General features: G+C 40.8%; 1 protein-coding gene across 2 annotated transcripts in view; it reads right to left on the reverse strand.

Moving 5' to 3' along the window:
- The window catches only part of flt4 (fms related receptor tyrosine kinase 4), a 37,504-nt gene extending 14,923 nt beyond the window's left edge, over positions 1-22,581 (reverse strand). For both annotated transcript variants that reach the window (XM_072662995.1, XM_072662994.1), the window contains exons 1-10: positions 22,240-22,581; positions 10,933-11,029; positions 9,811-10,085; positions 7,330-7,454; positions 6,329-6,503; positions 5,460-5,602; positions 4,538-4,709; positions 4,021-4,138; positions 3,654-3,829; positions 3,346-3,514 (exon numbers count right to left, since the gene is read on the reverse strand). In XM_072662995.1, the coding sequence (XP_072519096.1) occupies positions 3,346-3,514; positions 3,654-3,829; positions 4,021-4,138; positions 4,538-4,709; positions 5,460-5,602; positions 6,329-6,503; positions 7,330-7,454; positions 9,811-10,085; positions 10,933-11,029; positions 22,240-22,297 (1,508 nt within the window). In that variant the 5' untranslated portion in view covers positions 22,298-22,581. The remainder of the gene's footprint in view (positions 1-3,345; positions 3,515-3,653; positions 3,830-4,020; positions 4,139-4,537; positions 4,710-5,459; positions 5,603-6,328; positions 6,504-7,329; positions 7,455-9,810; positions 10,086-10,932; positions 11,030-22,239) is intronic.
- Between the last annotated feature and the right edge of the window lie 4,800 nt (positions 22,582-27,381).

Below are 27,381 nucleotides of genomic sequence, written 5' to 3' on the forward strand. Positions count from 1 at the left end.
TACAGTCCAATCTTGATTCATATTCTTCTTTGGGCCTCATTTATCATTCCCTTTGCTCCTAATTAGGACCATTTTTTCTAGAAGCTTTATAGGGAGGATGGCACCTAATTCCATTTGAATAATTTCTACTTATTATGTAGGTTTGCAAGCTGGCAATTGGACTGTATAATATTGGCAAAAATATTATTTTATTTCTGTAATATATATAAACATGACAATTAATTAAATTTGCCTTACATGACACTGCACGTCCTGCAATGTGACTACTGTGCATGGCCACAAGATGCTAAAACAATATATTGCACAGTCCAAGCTGCCACTGCTACAGAAAAGAGTTACACTGATCTGTTTTATTATTGACTGAGAAAATAGATCTATTTTTTGCAAAGGAAGGTTATTTAAGAAGTTAGCTTGGTACTTTTTTTGTTAGATTTTGTAAACTGTGCTAGAACTATTTTTATAGACCTTCCTTTTGCCTTGTTTGGATGAACCAATGCTCCTTGCATAAGCTAGGGAACTGGTTTTTGACAGGTAGGTCTCACCAGACCCAGTAGGGTCAATGACTATGTCAGGCACAACAGGTCCCTCACCACTGGTTGTTAAAGTAACCTCTTTGACTTTTTTAACAGCACTTTAACACCCTTCTTGATGCATTCCTCAATCAACATAACAGAGTGTGTTTAATTCTTAAACAGCCAGGACCCACTGGCTACCAATCCTCACTCAACTTTTTTATTTTAAAAGTTTAATCATTTTATTACTAAAAGTAAGTTATTCATTTAAAAGCTCATTATTCAATAATGAATCAAATTATGATGTATTTATGATGTATTTGATTGTAGTCACAGTGGCATGCTTAAGTCAACATTTCTGTTACTGTGAACAGAGTAGAAATGAACCTACTCCAAAAGCTAAAATTTAAAGATGACACATTATGTTCAACATTTTACAGGTGAATTATTTTTGTTTTGTAAAATCTTGGAGTAAAAAAAAAGATGCACTACACAACAATGAAGTGAAACTATTAACTTTTTTGTGATCAAAGGTACACGACATGTCCAAATGTTTGTAATGAATGCATTCAGCTACTTTTAAGTTGCACCCATTACACAGATGTGCAAATGCACACACAGTTTGTTTAGTCCCTGTAAAGAATGACTAATAGAAAAAGCGACTCTCTGGGATAGATAAACATGCACCTATTGGTACCATGCTTAATGTTAGGCATTATAGGGATATAAAGCCACCCAGCATTGAGCTGTGGAGCAGTGGAACTGTGTTCTCTGGAATGTTGGTGCTCCATTTAATACTTTTGGGATAAGTTGTGTAGTTGGGGGTGAGGTGGAATGGTGATTACTCGACATCCTGACCGCACTAACACTCTTGTCGCAAAATGCATTGCAAATCCTCATAGCAATAGATTTTCCTTGGACACTAGAGACAATTACCCCAACAAAAGCAGGATGCACTCCTTTTAATACCCTTGATTTTGGAAGACAGAATGAATGAGAAGGTGCTCCAATACTTTTGTCCATATAGTGAATATTCAGAAAACTGAAGACGCCTTGGTTAAGCCCTGGGCTTGTACTGCAATCAGTGTGAATTACATCTAATTTAACATCATCAAGAACCTCAAAGAACTAAAAGACTTTTACAAAAATGAATGGGTAAAAAATATTTCAACAAACAACTGAAAGACTTAATGCTACAAAATAATACAATACAAAGTACTGACCATGCAGGGAGGCTTTTGCATGTGGATTGGTCGTATAAACCTGTTGACAGGGCCTCAGGTCTTAGGTAAGAGTTTCAGATTGAATGCAGCAGTATGGGTAGAATAATACACTCATACCATGTTGTTATGCATAGGACATATCTATATTTTCTACAATGACAGGCAAGTGAAAGTTGTTTATGTTAAATATTGGTCAGGCCATCGCATGAGTTCTACGGTCCACGTCTCATTGACTCAATGGCTCCACAATAAGGGAGCGGGGTGGGCGGAGTACTATAAATAACTCTGTCGAGCTTCTCCGCTGTCTGTGGCCACTGCATCTCCGGTAAATGCAGTAAAAGCGGCGAAGGCCTCTCGGTTCTTACTACAGAGTAAATAAACGTTGCACTCTGAAAAACGCAAGCTGGAGAGAGTCCCCTCTGGGTGGGTGACGGCTGGCGTGTCTCCAAAAGGGACAAAGACTATCTGCCCTGAACTTGGAGTGAACCGCCAAGGTCTTGCATTTAATGTTCGAATGATTTCGACAGCTTTGCGGACGAACTTAATACTCCCATCGATGCAGGCCTGAGGTGGAGGGCGAAAATCCCTTCAGTGCAGCAATATCCTGAGACTTAGACTTGTTTTGAGTACATCTTAACCTCCAGGTCTTTCAGTCTTGACAGACACATGTTTTCTGCAAAGAGGAAAAGGACTGAAGCACCGTGATGTTCAGCAGATAAGACGCCCATAAAATGCTCAAGGCTGTACCTAGATTCAGTTCTCTGACTACACAGCTTCTGACTGAGACTTCTCATAGTTTTGAAGCAATATGGCTGACACAATGACATTTGTTAGTGCAGGCCTTTAAAACCAGGACATTGTATTTGAGATTCTTTCATTCAATGTATGAATGCATTACTCGACTTGTTAATGATTTCTTTTTGTAGTGCTGTAAAAGGTTAGGGTTTCAAACTGTTTAAGAAATGAAACAGGAAATGAACTGTGTTTTTCATCAGAACAGAAATTTTATTTTTAAATCTCTGCTTTAGCCAATAACAATTACTTTTTTCATCCAGTGTAGCCCACTAGGTTAGAATTTATGTCCAACCTCCTTTTATGTTTTTGGATCAACTTCATGTCTTGTATCAAAGTACACTTTTCAACACAGCCCTTTCCATAATTTAGTAATTTTTAATTCCCAAAAACTAGCTGGGTCTTCCTGTCACATGATGCACTCGTAAGATGAAAGCTGGCATGTATGTCCTTGAAGACATATGAAGCCTGCTGGCCACTTATTTTAGAACTACATCAAGCACAATGCCATTGGACAGCTAAATATGCTTAATGTCTCAATTATCGGTCAGGGAACATATAGCCACATGTTAAAATTTTCCATGCATGCTCAGAAGAAAATTGGTTAGTTCAAAAGCAGCTACTACAGTTTCAATGTTTAACCTCAAAGACGTTCTGCACTGAAGACAAAAAAGAAAGACTGTCTTATTTCACTCCATCCATTGAACTATCACACTTTGTGAATGTCTGCGACTTTGAATGTGTACAGTTTAAGGGCCAAATTCAAGAATATAAAATGAATAGGCCAAATGATATATTAGTCAAGCTCTACTACTCACCGAGGTTTGCGGGTGGGGTTCAGGCCACAGGGGCTCCATGGTCGCCACTGCCAGGTGATAGTAGTAGGCGGAGGGTAGCCAGTGGCAGTACAGGTGAGAGTTTGTCGACTACCCATCCTGTAGGGGTTGGCAGGTGCAGCTGCCTCTTTCTCGTGGATCTGAGGTGGCACTTTGCAGAAAAAGTAAGATATATTATGGTAAATGCCTGCAAAGTCCAAACATTTTACAACTGTCCACTGGATGCAGATAAACTGCATGGCATGTATACACATAATGGGGTTACACATCAAACGTGGGAAGAAAGTTACCATTTACTATGAGAACGAAGTGGAGTTTTTTCTCTATGCCAGCAGCAGGGTTCTTCAGAACTAGAGTGTAGTTTCCTGCATCCTCTTTACGCACATCTCGGATCTCTAGGTGGCGATCCTGTGACTTAAATCTGCTGAACTCTGGCCGCCTCGTTATCAGTGTCATGTTTTTATACCTGCACACATGCTACCACATGAACTTACATTGCTTTTTCAATTGTACTGTGTTTTACAATATCTTGTGCAACCAAAAAGAATATTCAAAGCACTTTGCCACTACCTGCACCGGTAGGCATTATCTAAATACAATTGAAATACATTACATGTCTGAATAAAAATCTTCTTTTTAAACACAACATGAGCTCACCATTGGGTGACTGGAGTGGGGTATGCAGACACTCTAACAGATAACTTGACAGACTTTTGCCCAATATTAGCTTCCACCATGGAACCATTTCTGTAGTCCAAACTGATGAAGGGCTCATCTGTAACATGAGGAATTAAAAATTAAGCAGCAGTAAAAGTAATCAGTAACTGCAAATGTTGGATTCTGTCATTCTTGACTGAATGTAATTACACAATTTTTATTAGGGGTGCATAATATCTTGTAAACCAATACATTATTCATGGATTAATAAGAACTTAGAGCCAATAATTACAACTAATAATTCCACTAGTGCATGCTTGTATAGCCTGCTTGTTTCCAGTCACTTTGGTAAAATGCATAGTGGATACACACAACTTTTAAGGTCCAGGCAGCAATTCCCCTTTGTAACATTACATTCACCTTCTACAGCAAGACTCTCTGAACACTGCTTTAATAATATACATTAATGTGTATTATTATTATTATTAACGTATTATTATTATACTTCTAGACCTACCATACACTATGACCAAAATGGAGCGCTCCAAACTCATTTCCACGCTGTTAGCAAAGCAAGTATAGACACCGGAGTCGTTGACATTGGCATTGTGGATAGTTAGTATGCTGGTGGCCTCTGTGGCTTGGTCCATGATTTGGCGGACTGGCTGCACTCTTACCATCCTTTTCTCCTGTAAACATGAAACATTCATGATATTCAATTTCTTCTGTTCTTTATAATAACCATATAGGGCTATGTTTCCCAAAAGCAACATAGCTTATATAGGAAATGTTTAATGTGAAGCTTGCATCACCATTTTGCAATAATCTTTGTGCCACATTCTTAATTTATTCCCCAATTTTCTCCCAAATTTAGTAATTCCTACCTTTCACCTACTAGCTAGGACTAGCTATCACTTTAGTTGCCATTAAGATTTATACGGTAGAGTGGTCATAAGGAGTGCCTCTCTGTAAACTTGCATCTTGCCACAGCAAAAACACTTATAACTGAACAGAAACTATGTTGACACTTGCAACATTAAAGGATGACTACGATTTCTTTTTTTCAAACCTTTTATTTTTTAGAAAGGTAATCATTTGTGAGAAAAAAATAAATAAAACAATATAGTAATGGCACATTATTAAAACCATTATTCTGACACCCACAGGCTCAGCACAGAAAAATGGATATGGATATCACCCCATTACTGACTGATGGCTCCTGAATGTAATTGCAATATGGCCCTGGGGTGTGTATTACTTAAAGATCAATACCCACTCTTACACTTGTTGCATTAATCAAACAACTTTCTTGGCTCCATCTAACATGACCCTAATTCATCATGCTTTAGTCAATATGACTCCATTTCTTGCAATACACATAAAAGAGATTTCAGAATAATATGAATTTTGCAATAGTCACCCTTGACTCTCTCATTTACCTTTAAGCCTGGGTAGCTCCAATTGAATTCCACGCCTGTATTGAACTCCACCAGTGCTGTGCAGTTGAGGATCAGGACGTCGCCTCGCATCAGTTCGAGGGGTGAGTCTTCAGGAAACAGCCTGAGCTCATAAAACCTTGCTCCTGTGGGGTATTGCAACCATCACATGGACAGTCAGCACTTCAGTATGTGGAACCACAGAGGTGATCATTGTAGACTTTTTTGCAGACAGCTACCTTGAAATAGATCATCCTAAGGCATGGATCCAAATAACTACATTTGCTGTGTTATTCTAATTATGGCTAATTCTGGAGAGTCAACAGTGATTGATGAGTTTAATTACATGGTCTGTCTGCCAGTGACGCTCTACAAGTCAAGCCAATTTGGTAATCACACTGAACTGAATAAAAACCTGTTAAGACAATATTTTGGTCCCTGGTCATTTGCTTGTTCGAGTCCATGCTCATTCTGCGTAACTTGAGCTAGACTTTAAAATGTCGTTATCTGAGGTGTTTGATTCAATATTTGCGTTTGGAATGGGCCAGTATTTCATGTTATGGTCCATTAGCCTTCTGCCATCATGTCAGCAAAGGGGCATTTTCACTTTCCTCCTCCAACAGATAAGGCTATTGATCTTGGCACATGGTAAGTATGTATCCATGTTTGGATCAAAAGAGAACAAGAGGTGACTTCATTCAGCAACATAATCACATGATTGGAAGGGTCCACAAAATGGGATGAAAATACTTCATTGGCACCTCCAAAAACAAGAACTAAAAAGTTTTATAAATATTAGGTCATTCTAATTTCTTGATGAACATGGGGAAGGTGCCTGGAGAGAAGCTTGTTCAAAATAAATAGTCTCTCACCAGTTTCCACCACGAAGTAGATGTGGGTTGTGTACTCTTTGCCATATGAGGTCAAGGAACAGAAGAAGCCAAGTAATGCAGCCGTGTGGTCAATGGCATGTCTGGGGACAGACCAACCTCTCTTGTTGCTCCATGTGATGTCTTTACCTCCCAAAGGCATAATGGTCTGCTGTAACTAAAGAACCAACAGACAAAAATGATAAATATTCATCAGCTAGTGAAAAGAAATATCTAATAATGCATATGCATTTATCTGTCACGGCTGGCTGTTTCAGCAAGCATGAACCAAAGAAAGAAAACATTTTAAAAATAAATGGCATTCAACATCTTGGAACCTCAGAACAATTACCATGTATTAAATGTAAATGTGAGGACTCAAAAGCTTTCAGCTAAAAACTCAGGCAGATGGCAACAGAATGACAGGGGACAGACTTTGCCTCAGGACAAAGACTTTTGGTGCCATAGATTTTATTACATTTTTCATATCTGACTGCATGTCCTCAAGAGACAAAGGTTGAGTCCAGCGCACAACGTCCACTGATTTGATGGAGGACAAAGAAATAATATAAAAGCAATATACTGCCTCCCTTTAACAGATCTTTAACCCTAATAAGATGCCTAGAGAGCAACTTCAGTGCCTAAATGAAATACACCTTTCATAATACTGAATCTTAATACTACTCTGTAATAATCTGTATGTGTATATCATACACTTACAGAATATCACATAGTACTACTAAGATATGAACCCTATTTAAAAAGATCAGAATGATATCTGCACTTCCAGAGCCATATGTGACTTAAAATTGATGGTTACTGCTGCACGTTTATTTGCTTAAGTTAAATGTTTACATCATCTGCTGTCATATAAAGTATATTTTTAGAGTTATATTTAACAAAATGCACAGAACCTGTCAGGCTTCTGATGAACACTAAAGATCTCCCTAATCATAAATTTCTACCAACCAGAGCTCTTAATCACTGTTTGTTGCTGTACTAACCGAGAAGAGGGTGACATTCAATTCAGGATCAGAGACCAGACACGGCACATCAAAGCTTGTGTCTGAGGCTCTCACGAAGATGGTCTGCATGTCATTCATTCTTTTGACAAATGGGTTATTAGGGTCTGTTTGAAAAAGAAAAGTTAGAGTAAAAGACTATTCAGGCATATCAGTACTTGTATTTTGTATGCATCACACAATGTACAGTAGGTAGCGGGAGTTGGAGTGAGCTGTGCAAGTAGTGCAGATGGTTCTACATTTATGTGGCTTATGTACAATCTTTTGTACATGTTTTACAAGACCTACAACAACACATTCTAGGATTCTCTCTGAAATAGCCCAATGTTGACATCACTGTCATTAATGAATGGAATGAGAAGACATCAAGAACAATGACATCATTGTCAGTCTCAACACTGTCCATCCCTTCTTCCCCAGCTGTATTTATATAGTGTGGTCATGCAGTTCTGCTGACTCTTGAAGAACTCAACCTGTGACTCATCTTTGTATTAAATATTGAAGAGAAGAAGTTATTACAGTACCGTCAACATTTTGCATCATCGTTTTCAAAACCTCTTAATAACATGGCTTTGTGTTAGTCACAGGCCATATAGGATGGAGTGCTAAAACAAACCGCCCCAGCTTTTGTTGTCCACAGGGGCGTCTGCTTCAGTGTTGGCGCATTGTTATTTGAATATCACCTGGTGGTGTATGCTTCTGTAAATGGCTTTATTATTCTTCGGCCCGCTATTTTTTCCCTCATACTGTTCAAAGCAATCACTCCAATCTGTCGGGGTCCAAGCAAAAGCTCCTATCTAGAGGCTTATGTTTCTGCCTGCCAGTGGCCCACATACACAGATGTAATAGAAAAAATACACAAATCGGCTGAGCTATGGTGCTTCACAATAAATTAAGGTTTAAGGGGGGGAAGTGCCTTCTCGAGGGCTCTTCTGACTAAGCAAGGGCACTAGTATTTGCCCTGATGGCATGAACGATGGTGGCGGTGTGCGGGAGGCATGAAGGGAACGCGCAGGGAGGTACGGTCAGCTAACCAAAGCCACATGCGGCTTGCACCGACCTGCTTCACGCTCCTTCCTAATTTATAGCTGCGATTTCAGCTGCTTCTAATCAGCCCCCTGGTAAGATCTATGGAAAGTGTTTCGGCACCTTGTCAGGAGAAATCACCGAGCATTTCACACAAGTAGACAAGTCAGCAGGGCGTCTTTAAACAACTCTCCTCGGCTCCTTTTCACCCATGCTATTAAAGCAATGACCACAGGCAAGAGCACAGCACCAGACAGGCCTCTGACAGTGTCAACTGAACTTGGAGCTGCAGTCGGATCAGTCAGTCACATATCAATTGGTTACAAATATTGGCCCAAATTGGTTCTCCAAGAGTCAAATTAGCACCATATGTGTTGTGCAGTGGCCCTTCAAAGGTGTGCTTTGTCTACGGTGTTGTACTGAGAGAAAAAAACCCACTGTTTTTTAAAAACCTTGTTTTTTAAAAAGGCCTGCAGTGTTTTGCTTGTCTTTTCCCAGCATAATGCACATCTCTGTGACTAACTGTATGCTGGAAAAGATTTACAGATAAAAAGTTTATTTAGGCTTAGTCAAAAAATGTGAGGGAATTAGATCAGTTGAAATAATAAAACACTGAATATTACATTTATTATATAGTTATAGTCATAATTTACAAAGTAAAACCAACTACTTGCTAAAATAATGCAGATGGAAATGTTCTTTAAATCCAGAGAAATCGAGGAAAAGCATGTTTGTATTACAACTATGCAAAGAGGGAAATATTTTAAATAAAGAAAACAATCCTTCATTCCTCTTACAAGACACAAAGCCAAAAACAAAGAATGGCACTGTGTGTGTTACAGCCAATTCAGCAGATTTGGCTGTGTCTTGCTTTGCTTTATTACTTTCTTATCTTTTTGGTTTATTCAATATTAGAGATTTTTTTGCAGCAACCTCTAAAGCAAAGCAAACAAATTCAAGCTGTAATACCATGCAGTCTTCTTTGATCATTTGAATAAGGGCAGGACTTTATGTGTGAAATATCTTTTGCATCCTTGTCTGACTCCCAAAGAAAAGAGAAACCGTAGGATAAGATGCTATTCCAGCACAGAAAACTGACTTGTCGGGGGTAAGACAAATAGAAACAGAATTTGCGATACGCTTGCTCTGATGATGTTGTTTGTTCTAGGACAGAGCCATAAATTGCAGAAGGGACCAGAAACAGGCATTCAGTTACATCTGAAATGATGCAAATGACTTCATTTGGAGAAACTGGTTTCGATTGGAAATGGGCTTGGCATGACAAATGAACCATTAAGTGTATTCTAATGTGACTGGTCTAAAAAGACACACATATTTCACTCAATGAGCTTGTTTGTGTTATTTGTTCATTTGCACAGGCTTACAGATGACTGTCAGATAACTGTCAGTACGAGACATTCACAAAAAACAGTTTACCTCGTACAAAGACATATATGCTGGCGGCTGTGGTTCCATCGATGATGACTTTAATGTCCTGGTAGAAGCAGCGGTAGTAGCCAGTGTCATCGCTGTGGCTTTTGGTCAGCACAAGAGTTTTGCAGTAAGGTTTCCCAGGCTGTCCCTGGCACTCTCTCACCCACAATGTTCTCTTGCCGTCAGCAAGGGTGGCTGGCTGCTGCCCCTCTCGCTCGCTAAGCTCAACCTTGCTGAGAGACTGCTCAGGCCAGGCCCAGTCCAGAATGAGCTGTCCCCTGTGATAAGGGATCAGCAAAGGTCAAGTACAGGTCACTGACATTCATAAAATTTTATGAAAGTGAGCCACATGAGACATAACTGAGACATAACTAAGACAGACTTTGAGCATAAATGATAATAACCCAATGACCTATAGACCCTTGCGTCTCTGCTTGTCCATCTCTCATTGAAATTCTGTTAAAAAACGTCCAAACGTAACTCCAACTTTTTTTAACAATTACTGCAGTCCCTTGTGCACAATTCTCTCGGTCCAAAGACTATATAAAATAAAATATATGTTACCTGACCTGTAACTCCATAGAACATAAATACTCAATACATATCAGCTCCACAGAGTTATAATTCTCAAAAGACTCAATTCCAGACTAATAATGTACAATATGGCTTCATTCCATTGTCTAAGACTCCCCTGGTGCAGACTCTGATTGCTGGATTGCATATGACCAAAAAATAACATTGATTTCCTCCCTAACAAGATTATGAAGAACAATGATGTTCTGAACTTGAGCCATGGCTATAGAAAATACATAATGCTACTCATTAATCACACTGGGATGTAGCCAAAATAGATATTTTCTTTCCCAAGGCACATGTTTGCTACTGCTGAAAAACAATTTATCCACTGGATTCTTTGTCAAGGCAGTTGAAGAAGGATCAGAGATAAATCGAGTTGGACTGCCTTTTCCTTCCCATATGCTCAAACATGGTGGTGGTGGTCGTTTTTCTCAAAATGGACTCAATCTTTCTCCAAATATAACATTCCTTGTATGTATAAAGAACCTTGCGGCTATATGGATCCAATTATTTAGCATGATTAGCATCATGTGACAACTTTAAGCCTACCTGCACGTAATAGTCAGTGTGTCATTGGCGTCAATCACAAGTTGGTCTTTGGTGCTGTCAAGGGTAGGTGGGGTCATAGAAAACCCAGCCACCAGACCTGAGGGAAGAGAAAAGATGTTTTTAATATTTTTAGATGTATTGCTTCCGACATCAGCCTATTTAGGAGCAGTCAAAACATTTGCCTGTTGCTGTGACTGCTAGTGACAAAGGCTTGGATGCCGTTATTTGTTAGTGAAGATTTGTTATGGAGATGTTATTCCACGGGATTACCTGTACAAACATTAACAGATGTACTCTTGGGTTTAAATCAAACCAGTGTGATTTTGATTTATTTCCTGCTTGAGGGGTTGGATGTTCTAGGAGCCCATTAAGGCTTTTTCTTCTGGCACACGTTTCTCAGTCAGGTTTAAAGGACAAAGGAAAAGGTCACTGCACATGTCAAATAATGATTGACCATTATTAGCACATTCATAGTTGCACTCTAAGAGCGTAAGGTCAATGAAAATGTCATCAGGAGACATGTGGCACACCTGGATACAGAGATGAAAGCGCTTCTTGAAATAAGCGTGAACGTACAAGCCTGTATCCTACTATTATTCTGCCATTTTATTATTTCCCCCCTGAGGTCCACTTATAACCTTATGTGTATGTTTTATGTTCTAAAAATGTTCATGAAACATTTCTGTTATGCAAAAGTTTAGGCACTCCTGGTCAAATGACACACTTGACTGAAAATAAGGGAAACAAATTTGGGACAACAATATATTTAATGTGGTATTACTTTGTACACATTAGATACATTTTCTTTGGAGGGGGCATTAAATTAAGTAATTAAGTAAAAACAGTAATTACGAGTATGCAGAAGTGTGTTCTCTGTAAAGGATGTGAACTTATTTACACTTCTACACAATTTACACAAAATCAACAATGCTTGTAAGTCCAAACTTTGCCACAATACTGTAAGTGAGATTGGTTAGATTTTCACTGTCCTGCATTGAGCCTTATTCAAATAGCACAAAGAGCTAAAACTCTCCTGGAAACTGCAATTTAAATGGGTGGGGATAAACTTTGAGCTGAACAACTGGATATATGTAAATTAGTTGGTTCTCATTACATTAGCAAAACAGTGAAAACAGTCAAAACAAGCTGTTTTGCAGTTTAGTGGTGTGTTCTATGTAATATTTATTATTATATGTTCATATGCAAACACAGCCATATCCTCTTCATCTAAATCCAACAAGGATGAAGAAGTCTTCGGGGAATTGAACAAATTTCATTCACAAAGTAAAATCTTGCTGCAAGTCTTGCCTATTTGCTGAAGTCATCACATATTGTGTATAGATCAACAGGACACATTAGTATAGTTAACATTTTTCTGGATGTGTATTTTCTGTGTAGAGTTTGCTGAAATTGAAATTCATGAGGGTCCTCGGTCAGCGATAAGAGGTGTGAGAAAGACAGAGAAACAGCTTCTCTCTCTGCTGACCAAAGCAAAACCAAGCGTTTATCTGTGGCCCTCTTCTTCCTGACAGCGCCAGCAGCACACATGCCAATCAGAAGTAATATTTCTGGAGCGCTGCGTTTCATGTACACAATCCAAGTGCTTCAGATGCATCCTGCCTCCACAGACCACAATAGGATTCTGTAAATAATCGACAGTGAGTCCATGACCTGTTTATGGTCGAGCTGAGCCTCTTGGCAGTGTTTCTTCTTGTAGATATTTCAAGCTTTGCAAATTTATTCTTGAACATCAACTGAGTGGTTTTCTTGAGCTGTAAACAGTAGGCTACGTTTTGTGTTACAATATATGCTAATAATGTACTAGCATAATCATATACTAGCGTGACAATTTATATGGTGATGAAAATTATGATGGCAGCTATTTTAATAGCTTGAAAGGTCTTTTGCAAGCAAAAACTCACTGGGAGACCCTGAAGAATGTAGATAACCAATGTTTTGTCTTTGCTGTTCTATGCACCAATCATGAAAGCATGGGTGAATGCAAGTGGCCACAGTATCACTGGTAGGAAAAGACAGATGGTTCTTTGTCTCTTTCTCTCTCTGTGGTCTGCACAGTGGTCTGCACATTCTGGTGGTTAGAATACTCTTTGCAATGCACTGAAACACATCAGGCCTAAGAATAACAAGATAAGGTGAACCACATGGTGGCTACTGAAACTGTTACTGACTGTTATAGTACCAACAATTACAGTAGGAAAGATTTTTTCTCTCTTCCTGAAGTCTCTCTTCAGGACTGTATTATTTAGCCCATCATTAATATGTAAGATGTGCCATTCACAGAAAAGGCTAGATCATTTTCAGCTACCATGTGGGCCATGCATTGCAACCACACACCATCCCATCTGAATGACAAACTACACCATACGCAGTCTGCTGATTGACACAACAAAAGCTTGTGCCTGTGATGAAAGCCTGCCAAGTCCTAGCCTCGCTCACAGCAGGTACAGAATGCAGTCTTTCCTTTTCAAAAGCCTAGTGGCGTGACTTGCCGAGGACAGCCAAGAACTGTCTTGGGGCTACAGTATAGGACCCAAAGGTCTCCTGTCTCAGGACTTTTGACTCATTTGTGGTTGTTCAAATAAACAGCCCCATACAGCGGGCAAAAAGTCAGAGGAAACCCCCTCCACAGTCATTCTCCTCCGCTATTTCGGGAACAGACAATGTCCAAACAGAGAGACAGAGAGAGGGCAACATTCCTGCAGAGAAAAGGACAGGTCCGCAGCCTGCAGTCACCACCTTGACCTGCCAGGCTTCACATCTTCCTTTCAATTGTCCAAACACCAAAGCACTCACGGTGGAAGCCAGGACCTTTCTCCAGTCGAGAGCTCTCTAATAGATTTTTATGAAGCATGGGCAGGAAGCAGTTCTCCAAGGGTGTACGTTTGTTGGAGCAGGGCCAAGTTCAGAGGAGTGTGCCTGTTCAATAAGGACATTTCAGTTTGGGCAGAAGAGTTGTGAAATATTTCATTTATAAAGTATATTTTTCTATACAATATACAGACACCACATATGAAATGATATCCATGAATATCTTTCTTCCACAGACTAAGAACAAACAAAACTAACTGCTTAGGTGGTAGCATGCAATAACTGCAGTTATGACTAATTTACAATTTGACTCATCAGGTTAATTTGGAGCTAAAACAGTCCTTGTGATAAATGAAAGCCAGAGACCAGTTCATTTTAACACACTGCGGAGTGCACAGATGTTTGTAACTATGCACTCTCAATTTATGAAATTTCATCAAAGGTTATTTGGATATTTACGCTCCCAGTAGGCACATGCTGCTGCCTGATGGCAGCCTACATTACTCATGTTACAGGCATAAAGACAAACAGTGATAATGCAGACTGCAAAGGAGTGAGGTTTAAAACGAGTGGGAAAATGAAGGGATGAGATTTTGCTCTCCCTAGGGGGAGGATGGAGGTCCACCCTGAGTGGAGTGTTGACTGATTGCTGATATTGCAGACCAGGCAGCAGCCAAAGCCTGCTGACGGATTTCTCAAATAGCTCAGCTGCTTTACTGACATACCAGTCTTTCTGTTTGCCAAAGAACGCTGAACCGTTCAATGCCAACTTTCTGGTCAGAGAGTAAGATGAGCAAATCTTTTGTCTGTTGCTGTTCAAAGAAACCCAGCCAGCCTTTTCAGAATATGATGTGGTTTTGCTACCTTAATGGAAATACTGTATAAGCATTTTAAATTAAATGCATGTGTGCATGCCTCACCCTATATATCAGCCACAAGCCATTACATACCTTAGACTGTGTCTCTATTTGACACATGCAGCCAGACATGAGCTACAGTGGAATTATGCTTTCATTCAACTTCATGTCCCCTCAATATACGTTACGCTGGAGCCCAGCTTAGAAAAGGGGCAGGCATTCTGCCATCTCGCACAGCACTGCAGTGGTTCCATGTGATTTAGGATGATCTATATACACACAGAGACCAAGCTGTGAAAAAAGGAGCTCATGTTGGGCCCAGTATGGTGTCTGAAAGTGATTTATGGTGCACAATGAGAAGCTCTCAGTGTGAACTGACACATCTCCTTCCCTGCAGATCTCTTTTATAGTACTCCTCCCAGATGGGTAGGTTATGGTGGAGAAAAAAATTGAACATGTTACACTGGGTGGGTGTCCTGACTCCAGATATGCACGTCGAAGCTGAACTATCCATAGCTGACATTAAGACTGTTGGGCTCATGGAAGTTTGTCTAGTGCCAGAACAAGGACTATAGATACACTGGGACTCATGAGGCATGAAGCAAATCGCAGGCATTTGGGAAATGTGAGATGTCTCAGCCCAGGTTCAGATGGGGCTTAGAATCCTTGTGTGCCAGATGTCAATCTCTTCCATATGACTACACATTCCCCCCTACACAAAGATGCTATATATGTTTGCAGTGCATGTTGGAATACATTTACCACTGTTTTAAAGTGATAAATAACTACACTAATACCTAAGCGATTAGAGCAGTTAACTGACAAGTAGGGGCAGCTGAAGGCGCATGCTGCTTTGTTTTACTGTAATTGAAAACATAAGGCAAAGACACTCATGCCTGCTTTTGGAACCGTTCCAGGCCAAAGTATATATACATAGTATACTCAGAAAGTGCTGAGAGCTGCACATATATATCCTGCTGTTAATATTCTCTTACTGTGTTTTGTGTTAAATACGTAATCTGTCATAGTCAGCACACGATAGAACATATGAATCAAATCATTTTCTAAATTCTATAATACAACAGTAGGCCCGAAGCCTTCTCTTGGTAATGACATTTCTAATTTTTTATATAAATATTTCAAGGCTGTGAAGCCTTTAATTTGTTCTGGCCGTGAGACTATTTTTGAGCAGCGTTTAAAGGAACGCTGTATAGAGACGATTCACTTGAGCTAGGCCTGGGGAAAATCCAAATGGATTCACTACATGACATATGGAGCATTACATGAGGCACAAGTTAATAGCTAAGGCTTTAACACTTTAACACACACTGACATTTCTGGGTTCTTTCTTCAGACATTTGGATGTACACTTTTGCATTCATATGTATTAATAATTTGCACTCCTGAGGCATGAGCTAAGGTTCTCTTTGGACAAGGCAGAGGATTCTTGATCAGGGTCACCTCTGACAAATCAGATCTGAGAACATGTTGAACGTGATAGCCCCGTTGCTGCGAGGCCCAATACTTGTTCTGTTTGTGTATGAGTGAGTAATGCCCCCTCAGCTAATCTTAATGGCTGTTCAGCAAGACATCTGGGTTGCACAGATATTAACTAGGCATTTCTCTCAGGAGATGAGTGTTCATTTAATGCTCAATAACAACGTGCCATGCGGATATTTCATTTAGATGAAGCAGAGAGAACATTTTTCCATGTTGTGATGAACACTTTCCTGTCCTAATTTGCACCAAATCTGTAGGGAAACTACACAAATAGCTGTCTCAATACCATTAGATATTTATAAACATTCGCTGCAATAGGAAATCAATGTAATGCATACCCTTTTAGGTTATATGGAGATAAATGTGTGGTAGGGGAAGAGCTTTGTCTCCTAAATGGGACACATTTTTAGAGGTTTCACCAACCTTGCCCCCAACAAAACTGGTCATGCAACAGATGTGCAGTTTGCCCATCATTCTTTTTGCTGACTAAAACAAACAGCTGGCGGCATCAATTTGTCACAGTCAAGAAAAAGCGAAGTCAAGCTGTCGTCTATCCTGACAACTAAGGCTCCTGTGGAAAACAGATAAATCAGATCCACTCCTGGATAGGCTGTCATTTTTTAACCTTTAAGGACGTGTGCAAAGCGGATTACCAAAAAATGTACAGTAATAGGAGCTTTTGAGCCATGAAAAGTATTCATAGTGAAGGGAGTTCACTTTGCGCTACATGAACGGAAACATGGCAGCTTTGATAGGCAATGATTTCTTTGTCATTTGCAGTAAATTTCCTGTTTTCCTGCCTCAGTTCTCACTTCACAATTTCCCTTTGAGAGAGACAGTAACATTTTTTTTATTAGATTTTCATCTGCTCTCTATTTTTTTCCTTGCTGTCAATGGAAAGTTCACCATTTTTTCAGAATTTCATGCACTCACCTTAACCCATTTACTTGAAGGCTGTGGACAGAGTTCATTAACAAGCCCAATATATTTCCGTTAGAAGCAAACTTTGAAGGTCAGCTCAAATTTCTTTGAAGGGCCTTCCACTCACATAGCTCATCCTGAGTACATAGAGGAATTAATGACAAAAAGAAAAGGAAATGTGCTGTTCTGTAACTGTATTCATGACATGATCCTGTCTCACGGCTGCAATCACATATTTGCTGAAACCACCATCAGACTATAAATGAGAATGAGGTCCACTTCACACAGAAGCTTTAGAGAAGAGCACTATGTTTTTTAGAAATTGAGGACATGCTCTGAGGAGGCCAAAGCCTACCTTTCCAGTCAGACAGAGAGGCCCACAGCCAGCACTGCCATGCACTGAAATAGCACCGTGTCCGGTCAGCAAGAGGGGCAGCCAGGCCATGGAACAGACCTCCTCCCCGGATTGAAGAGTCAGCATCTCCTGCTCCCTGTGGAGGATCTTAGTCAACACTGGGGTGGGGATGTGCAACACACACAAAAACACAGAGAGAGTAAAGCTTTTTGGGCCTGATTCCTCTTTCCTCTGCACACAAGGCCAACACAGACTTTGATTCCTTTGTTGTCCACGGAGGATGGGAGCCAAAGAGAAACTGTACGTCCTTTTTGTGCACATTTATCTGCTTGCTAATGCCCTTCCTATTTCCTGGCTGGACTTGAAGTGAGGATGTTTTGGGGGTGGTGGGTGGATGAGGGGAGGGATACATCAGTGTGTGTTTCCTACGTGCCGCGCTTGTCCCCTGACTACAATTTCCTGTACCTGTGCCGGCGGCCACACAGGACGTGCTCTGCTTTCCACTGCGCCGTTTGAATTGTCATCGTGTTCGGTCCGAAATTACTTCCCCCTGCAAGGTTATGAGGAAGAACATTTTCCACTGACGACTGCTGCAGCACAACAGCAGATTCTCATGCACCATGGGTCGATGGCCGAAACCAGATACACACGCCTAAGCCCGATTTGCACGCATTTCTCCTACTGACCTAGAGCCACGATAACTCTGTGGTGTGAGTCAATGGGGATGTCCTGTCATCCTTACACCAGGAAAACTTTGGAGAGATATATTGCTCAGTCCCTCACATTAATGGAGTAGACATTTAAAATGGCAAGGTTCCAAATCATTGCCTCACATTTTAGATAACAAGGTATTCCCCGTGGAGCAAATAAATCTGATGAGGCATGGCGGTGCTGATGCAGCCATAGAAAACAGACAGAAAGGTCGGAAGGAGGTAAGTGGGTTGGATAATAGAATGGGCGTGGGAGGCCAGGAGGAAGCTGGCAGTTTCCTCACAGCCCACAAAATACTCTTTCCCATGAACCCCCATTGACCTCAATGACAGGGCACGATGTATCAATGACTTGAGAAACCTAATACTTGTGATGCCTCATACTGAAGCATGACTTTTTGCCACAGGCCACGGAGACTCAAACTAAGTTCAGCTTCTGATTTTTCAAGGTCCCTTAAGAAGAACCTATATTAAGTAGTAATCATTGTATGGATACAAGAACTTGACACAAAAACGAAGCCATCAACAGTAATCAGAAATACTACTCATTATTCTGCTGTTCTCTTAAGTAGCATACAACAGCTAATCCTGAAGACCAGAGGTGCCAAAGAGTGGAGGTGAATCGGACAAAATGAAAGGCTGTAGCTTTTCACTAAAGTCATAGAAAAAATGGTTCTCATCCAGTGGTGCACAGGCCCAAGCAGCCAACTGTGTCTCTGAGATTTGTTTAGGTTTTATTTTGTTTGTTGTTGAAACAAAGAAAGTTCAGAGTCAGGCAGAAGATACAATGTGCATACCTGGAGAAGGGTTTTAAGATGGATGTGATGTTTTTTAAAGCATGCTGACTCCTCCTTTCCTCAACAGGCAGGCACAACTTTTCTCAGAAGTAACTTGTCTAGAAAACTCAATATTGAACACAGCAGCCACAGCTTTCAACACAACACAGGCACAAGTAGCTCAGTGATCCTCTGCAATACCAATAACAGTGCCACAGACAAAGGTAGACGACGTGTGCAAAGCTGACATCCTTTCACATCAACTCCTGGATTGACTGGCATTACAAGGGGAAACTATGGCCACTGCATGTTTATCCTCTTTCTATCCCTGTGCTCACTTTCAATAAACGTTCATTTCTGCCTTGTAGTTATTTCACTGGAATACAAAGTACCAAAACTGACCAAAGATCAGAACTCCAAAAAGCCTGGTGCATACAAATCAGATACTGGACTGGTTCGAAATAAACATTAGCTCTGTTCTTATTGAATCAGGCTTTCATGTTTAAATTGAAGATTGAATTGATTAAATTGAATTTAAGAGTGTATCCAGCCATTAAGTAATTAGGATTATCCTCAGTAGTTTATTAATTAGCTGTAATTGCACCACCAGAACAGAGAGCCTTTCTCTAACAACAAAAAAAACTTACTGTCCCCCACACTGAGAAAGGCAACAATCTGTTGGAATAACCTTTTGTTTATCAGCCTTTGTTGATCACCAGTCTGTATCTACCTATTATGGTTTGCCACCAAGGAGTCCTTCTCTCAACCCTCAAGAATATTAGATGAGAACAATCTAAACATAAAACATTCCAAGTCTGAATAAAGTCTGTAGAAGGGTAAAGGCTCTGTTGGGGTAAATAGCTGCTGGAGGCAGTGTGTGGGTGTGTGTGTGTGTGTGTCTGTCTGTGTCTGTTGAATCTCCCCTCCCCTGGAGGTAATTACGGCAGATGTGGGCATTAGCTCACCACTCAGAGCACACTACAGTAGATTATATTTAAAACTAGAAGATTCCCCGGCTTCCCAGCCTGATAATGACATTCTCACTTCAAACGCACCCCTCTAAGTCAAGCGAAACATCACCCAGTACGTCTCAATCTGTTTTTAATCACCAGGATGGAAACATGAAACACACTGCAGTTTGCGAGCCGTTCGATGAAAGGGACAAGTGAAGGATTTACCTCTGAGGTTTAAGATAAATACCTATTCCAACAGTAGTGTGGGAGAGAGACAAGCAAGTGTTTCATTGCTGGGAGTGTTGTTATGTGTCCTTTTGGAGTAATATGTTCATTGCAGAATGGCCGTGTCATTTTGACTGTAGATTGTAGAGACCAGAGAACGAAGGCCTCAAAATTGAAATGGTAGAAATGTTATATTAGCCAGCTCAGGGGCTAATCGTTGCCCATTTGGGGGAATTACATTAAAGGCCAACTGATGCTTACTTGAAATCGATAAAAGTGGACAACTTCTTTTGCAGCCCCAGGCTCTTTTTTGTTCAACAGGCTTTTGCTTCTGATTAAATAACAATCATTTATTTTGTCCCCCTGAGCTCCCAATTTTCCCATTTTTGCCTCAGTTAAGGTTAGTGTTCAGTTAAATAATTGGGGACCACTTCTAATAATTGGACCCAGTCTTTACTACAACAAAATAGCCGAATTCCCTGGGCCACCAAGGCTCCATGTGGTTTTCATTTGTGGAGATTAAGATTATGGAGTTTAAGGGAGATATATGTATCTGGGTTCCTTGTGGCTGTGGATTCCTAATGTTGAGGGAGGACATCTTTCCACATCAGCCTCCACCCAAGGTGCAGGGATCCTGGCAAACACTTAAGCAGCAAGTTCTCCTCGAATGCCTTCTGGGTTTCGCTAACTTATACTGTACCTGTGATAGCAGACGCTCTCTTGATTCACTCTTTGTTCAAAATTCATTGAGGTAAACCTTTCATACGCTAGAGCACCACATCACTCTGAAAAAGCTTTACAGTCTCGACCAGTGAAAGTCCAGTGTGCCAGGGGAATGTTCCTATGTTTTGATTCCTCAGATTTTGTTGTCTTAAATGGTCCTCTAGATATTATGACTGGCGGACAGCATACCCCTCACTAAGAGTTTGATTTCAGAGATGGGTTTCTATACAAAAGAAATACCGCAGTAAAACATTTCTCATGCAGGATTTTCATACTAGACCAAAGGGTCATCTGTCCGGAAATCAGCTTAAACAGAGTAATCCCTTATGTACCAGAAGTTGACTATCATTTCATGAGAGAACAATAAAGCCACTAATGAGGTGAAAAGTGAATAAAGACCGTATGAGGAATGTTTTCCTGTTGTTGGTAAGAGATGGCTTTACCAGACCAAGTGCTGTTCTGTTGAATGGGACCTTTTCAATTAAAGTGTGACCACTAATGCCAAACTGATCATCTGCCATGGCTGTTTGACTTGAGGTTTAGGTAGGCCTTCCAGACGGTGCTTGGCACGCCATGCTTTCACCAATCTACCTCATTTCTCTAAATCTGCATAACCTGATCAAATCTACTCCATCATCCTTAATCATCCTCATTTCTTTGTGGCTAGTCATCACCTTTGTTTGACTAAATTAAAGAGCAGGCTCCCTCTAGTGACACACAGAGAGGGGAAGATGTTCTGCGGCCTTAACTCTCCATTCATCTTCTCCAGACCATCACATAGATGGCTGGGCTCCCGATGTAAGTGCCAGCAAGGATGCGAGCGTAGATTGTGGTGGCTATGCATGACAGCTTGCTGAGTTAAGTAGGGAGGTCTATGAGCTGTTTTCAATCTCAAATGACCTAAAACATTACCAATGGCATCTCATCATAAACTGTGGCCAACGCACCAAGGCACCAGTGCACAATAACAACAAGCTGCCTACTGCTACTGTGAGGCTGCAGGAAGGTAGATAGCTAGATAGATAGCTATAGCTGGCTGATCATGGTGGTCTGCTGGTCCACTGCACTTTTTTGTGAGTACAGTCCTTGACAGCTTGACATCTTATAATAAAAAAATAAAAAATACCTCAAGCAATACCTCAGTGTACCTGAACTGACTACTGACATAGGATATTTGAACCTAGGTCAGTTGACTTTTTAGCAACAGTGAGGGGCTTAAACACCCTGAAATAGGCCTGGGAGTCTACATTACTGCATTTTAAAAGGCAGCTCATGGACGGAGCCACATTTGGGTGAAACCCCAATGAAAATACCATACACACACACACACACACACCGACAGTCCAGAGCCGTTATATCTAGATATCTAGCTAAGTTAGTTAGCTAGCTAGAGTTAGCTAGCAGTCAACTTTCTCGCCGAGGAGCAACTCCGCAAGCACTCCCAACACGGCGCCTCACCTGAGAAAGAGGCAATCCCGATCCAAATCCCACAGAAAAGTGTACACTCTCTCTTCATCTCCAGCTCTCCAGTCCTCGAAGGTTTTAAATTTGGTGCCAAACTCGTTGGTTTTCTGGAGTCATTTACTCGCTAAGCGGCGGCGGCGGCGGCGGCGGTTAACTCCTCAGAGTCTTCAGGTGGCTCACGCGCCTCTCTCTCATCAGCGCGGGAAACCGAGAGAGCTGCAGGACGACGAGCAGGAGAAAACGTGGAGTAAAAAAAAAGAGAGAAAGACACACGAAATTCACGGGGATCTGAATGGATTTACAATCATTTCCTTTTCCTCCCGTGACTGACTCGCTCGCCCACCCCTCTCGTTCATAAAACGCTTTGGGGGCAGTGGCTCAGATTCGGACCTTTAGGGTAGGAGTCTCCTCCTCAGCTAACTTCCCACAGGCTAAACCCCTGTGAGGTGACACTGACACTGTCTGCTTAAACGCCTTTAGTTAGGTGTTGAAGTACATAGTGTAGGATATTTATGCCTAAAGGTTAAAGAAATATACAGATACTGAATGCAAAACTGCTGGTAGGCAGGAATGAAAGGCCTGTTTATTGCTCCTATCATGAAATACAGACGAATAGCTGACTATCAGATGTGCCCCATATCCCCTTTCTGAGTGACCTACACAATACCTGTAACTTGCCCAGGACTGTTAAAAAATAATAATAATATTATTATGAGAACTCAAAATATCAAAGCAACATCTACATACCCTGGCCAGCCTATCTGCTGTGCCCATTAGCCCCTTTGTAAGTGGCCTACACAAAATACATAACTACAGCACATGATCCCAAGGTGACCCGTAGCCCCTTTCTAGGTGACCTAAACAATGTACATAACCTAGCCAGATCATAGGAGGTGCCCCTTAGCCCTGTACTGCATGATCTACAGAAAGTAAATAACTGGGCCAGACCAATTTGATGTGGTCAGTAGCCCCTTTTTGAGTGACCTACACACAGTATGTAACCCTGCCAGACCATCTGAGGTGACTGTTACCCCTTTTATGAGAAACCTATACAAAGTACATAACCTGGCCCGAGCATCGGAGATGCTATTCATTTTCTGAGTGACCTAAGCAAAGTACTTAACCTTTCCAGGCCCCTCTTAGGTAGGCCCTTAGCCCCTTTCTGAGTGACCCACACGGCATTTACGGCATTTACGGCATTTAGCTGACGCTCTTCTCCAGAGCGACTTACAAGGTTACTCGTATTACAGATGTGGGCCAATGTAGTGTTAGGAGTCTTGCCCAAGGACTCTTATTGGTGTAGCACAGCACAGTCACCCAGACTGGGAATCGAACCCCAGTCTCCCACATGGTGCAATATCTTATTGGTAGATAGTGGTGTTTTCTGTTGCGCCACACCAACCACCCACACAAAGCTGGCCAGACCATCAGAGGTACCTGTTAGCCCAGGCACAAAGAAATATACTGTAGTCAGCTAGCTGAGAGGCTGTTATTGACTGGTTACTACAGCTAGAAATTGTGAGTTAGTGCATAGTGGACCATGCAAACCATCATGAGCATTCATCAGAAGGTTGGCTGTGATCGTCCTTATAATTACATAATTAGCCAAAGAAAAACTGCTTACATTTTTGGTCCTTAAAGCTTTCATATTTGAACGAGCTTTCCACTCACATCAATATCTGCCCACAAACACACCCACAACAAATCAGCAATGCGTATCAGTGTGGTTTTTTTTCACATATTGAAATGTCTAAGGAACCCTGCACTACAGTGGTCAACTGCAGGGTGCTAGAATTACAAATGCTCTGGCAACTAAACCTCTTAAATCTGGGATCTCTATTTCAATATCCACAAAAGTTACACAATGATTTTAAAGAAATGCCCAAATCAGTGCCTCATGGTTTATTCCACATCATTTGCTCGAACAGATCTGAAGTCTTCCATTTCAGAAATGAGATCTTATTCTTGCGCTCTCATTAAAAACAAATATGTAAAGGAAATAAGAAAATTGTACTTGTAAACATAATGGTTGCGACATTTGCTTAATTTACATTGCCCTGCAGCAGTCTTTTGAAAGCCACCTATACAAGGCTGTCTTGTAAACACTTAAACCATAAATGTAATGCAATACCCCTGCTTAATCTAATACATTTTGAGACTCTGACAGAAGAAATCAGCATTGCCAGAAGGGTATTTGGTAAGGAACCTTCAGATTAAGAGCTTCCTTTCCTTCCATTTCCCTGCTCCTGTGTTTTCTCAGATTCTTGGAAACCATGACATTCCTTAAAGACACACTTTGAGAATAGGCCTACTCCTAAATATTAATCCATATTGCTCTCAAAAGCCAAATACTCTTGGGAAAGCAACTCTGAGACACAACTCCCAGACCATGTTAAGGCAGCTGCACTGAAAAACTCCACAGTTTAATTTAGTTTGAAATACTGCTCTACTTACATATGTCAAGTAGAGGAAAAAAAGATGATTCCTGTTATTGGCCCCAACTGTCATCATGTCCCTACTATTATACCTCTCAAGTTTAGGCTGTGTATGTCTTGAATTGCATATTCCAACAGCTGGCCCAGAGACATTTTTTGACACTTCACCATCTGCTGCGTTGGGCTGTAATGGAATACAAGTACTGCGAATACATATTGAGCATACACAAACAAAGTATTTGTAGTCAGGCCATATTATGTTGTGAAAGGCGTTCTTCAGAATACACAGGGTGTGTTAATGATTTTGGGACCCTTTAGGCAACAGGCAGGAATGGATCCCCCTGGATACACACTTCAATTCAATTCATTCATTCAGGTTCTGTTATACATTGTGTCATCATCTTGATCCTGCATGCCTTGGCTTTCTTGACTCTCATCAAATACTCCACATCCAGTGACCTTCTGCTTTCATGTACAGTTGAGAGAAAAAACAATCTTTCCTGTAAAACAGGTGACCATGGGTATGTTTACAGGTATGCACTATTTTTTGCCCAGGATTCTGTTTCTTGCCTGAACTCACAGTGAGTTGCATTTGTTATGAAGATGATGTTTTTGCTCTTCTTCTGTATACAATTAGAATTGCCAGGTTTGCCTAGTGCTGAAACCATCCCTGAAAGTACAGTTACTTTTAGGAGCATATCTTTAAAATGTGTGCCCCCTGAGATATATTACTGTGCTGATCAGTTATTTATCTCAGTGTTACTGAGCTCTACTAAAGCCTGAGTAGACTGATACATCACTGTGCTGATCAGTTATTTATCTCAGTGTTACTGAGCTCTACTAAAGCCTGAGTAGACTGATAAATCACTGTGCTGATCAGTTATTTATCGCAGTGTTTCTGAGCTCTACTAAAGCCTGAGTAGACTGATAAATCACTGTACAGATCAGTTATTTATCACAATGTTACTGAGCTCTACTAAAGCCTGAGTAGACTGATAAATCACTGTGCTGATCAGTTATTTATCGCAGCATTACTGAGCTCTACTAAAGCCTGAGTAGACTGATAAATCACTGTGCTGATCAGTTATTTATCGCAGCGTTACTGAGCTCTACTAAAGCATGAGTAGACTGATAAATCACTGTGCTGATCAGTTATTTATCTCAGTGTTACTGAGCTCTACTAAAGCCTGAGTAGACTGATAAATCACTGTGCTGATCAGTTATTTATCGCAGCGTTACTAAGCTCTACTAAAGCCTGAGTAGACTGATAAATCACGGTGCCGATCAGTTATTTATCGCAATGTTACTGAGCTCTACTAAAGTCATTCAGAAGTGGATTGCTCTGGTGCTCTGGATTGTTGTCTCACTGCATAACTCAATTGCACCTGTGCTTCAGGTCACAAAATGATTGAGCTGGACCTTCTACTGCAGCCTTTTCTGGCAGAGAGCAGATTTTTTTGGTTCTGTCAATCATGGCAAGACACCCTGAGGTTCTTAAACAGCAAAGCATCCCCACTCCACAGGGCTGTTACTAGAATCAATTAGGCAACAGGAGCAAAATAAATTATTGAGAGCTTAACTGTCTTCACCCAGTGAACAGCTGTTACAACTGCTGGATTTTGAGCTAAGTTTTTCTTTTATGCCAAAGTTTATTTCTTTTCTGTTTATTTAATTTCTGGAAATATTGTTTATTCACTATAGTAAGGGCCATACAGCTCTCTTGTTTCCAACTCATGGTTATAATGGGAGAGTTTTGGTTTTCTTATTGATGCTCACTTGCTGTTAGAACAAAGAGGCACTTTACTCCAACTAAGGTGGCACTGCCTCCCGTGCCTCCCACACTACCACCACCATGTTTACTGTTTGTATAATCTGTTTTTATTTGGAATGCTGTGTTAGCTTTACACTGGAACACTGGTTGCATGGGTGCTGCCAGGGATTTTGGGCCCCATGAAAAATTATTACAAAACCAAAAATGTTGCTCTCTCAGCTGTGGAATAATGGCATTTCTTCCCCATATAATTCCTAGGTGTGAGGATGGTCAGCACAGGCAGCTGTTGTACAGGGCTGGGGAGCCACGCTTTCCTCACTGGCTACCTAGCGATTCTGCATCAGTGGCAGTTTGAGAGATGCAGTGTCTGGGTTCACATGTGTCGGAGGAGACAGGTAGCTAGTCTATACTCCTAGTGTTGGGGGCATTGCTAGTGATTGTTAGTGATAGGGGGCATTGCTAGTGATAATAATTTACTATAATTTTAGTAAATTATTAAAATACTAATACAGGCCCTTAGAATTGTCCTAACCCTCCCCCCTATAAGGTGACCTCCTGACTAGATGTACCAGAACCCAGTTCCACTTTCAAATCTTCAGTCCAGAGAACATTGTTTCAAAAGGCCTAGTGGTCATTAAGAAGACAAGATAAGCGTAAGACGAGTGTCTTGGTTAGCAGTGTTTTTTCTGTACCATGCAGCTCTTCCATGGATAACATTTGTGATGATTCTTTTTCCAATGGTGAAATCATGACTGCTGACTGAGGTAAGTGAGGAAGCACTTTCCTTTATGTTCATCTGGGTTTTTTGTTTTCATTTCACCTCTGTTTCAATTTTTCTCCATTTAGAGATAATGGCTTTGACTGTGCTTGGCTGAAATCCCAGATCCTTAGAAATGACTTCATCATCCTTTACAGAGCGATGTACAGTAT

This window comes from Salminus brasiliensis, chromosome 19 (assembly GCF_030463535.1).
Source record: "Salminus brasiliensis chromosome 19, fSalBra1.hap2, whole genome shotgun sequence".
Taxonomy (NCBI): Eukaryota; Metazoa; Chordata; class Actinopteri; order Characiformes; family Bryconidae; genus Salminus; species Salminus brasiliensis.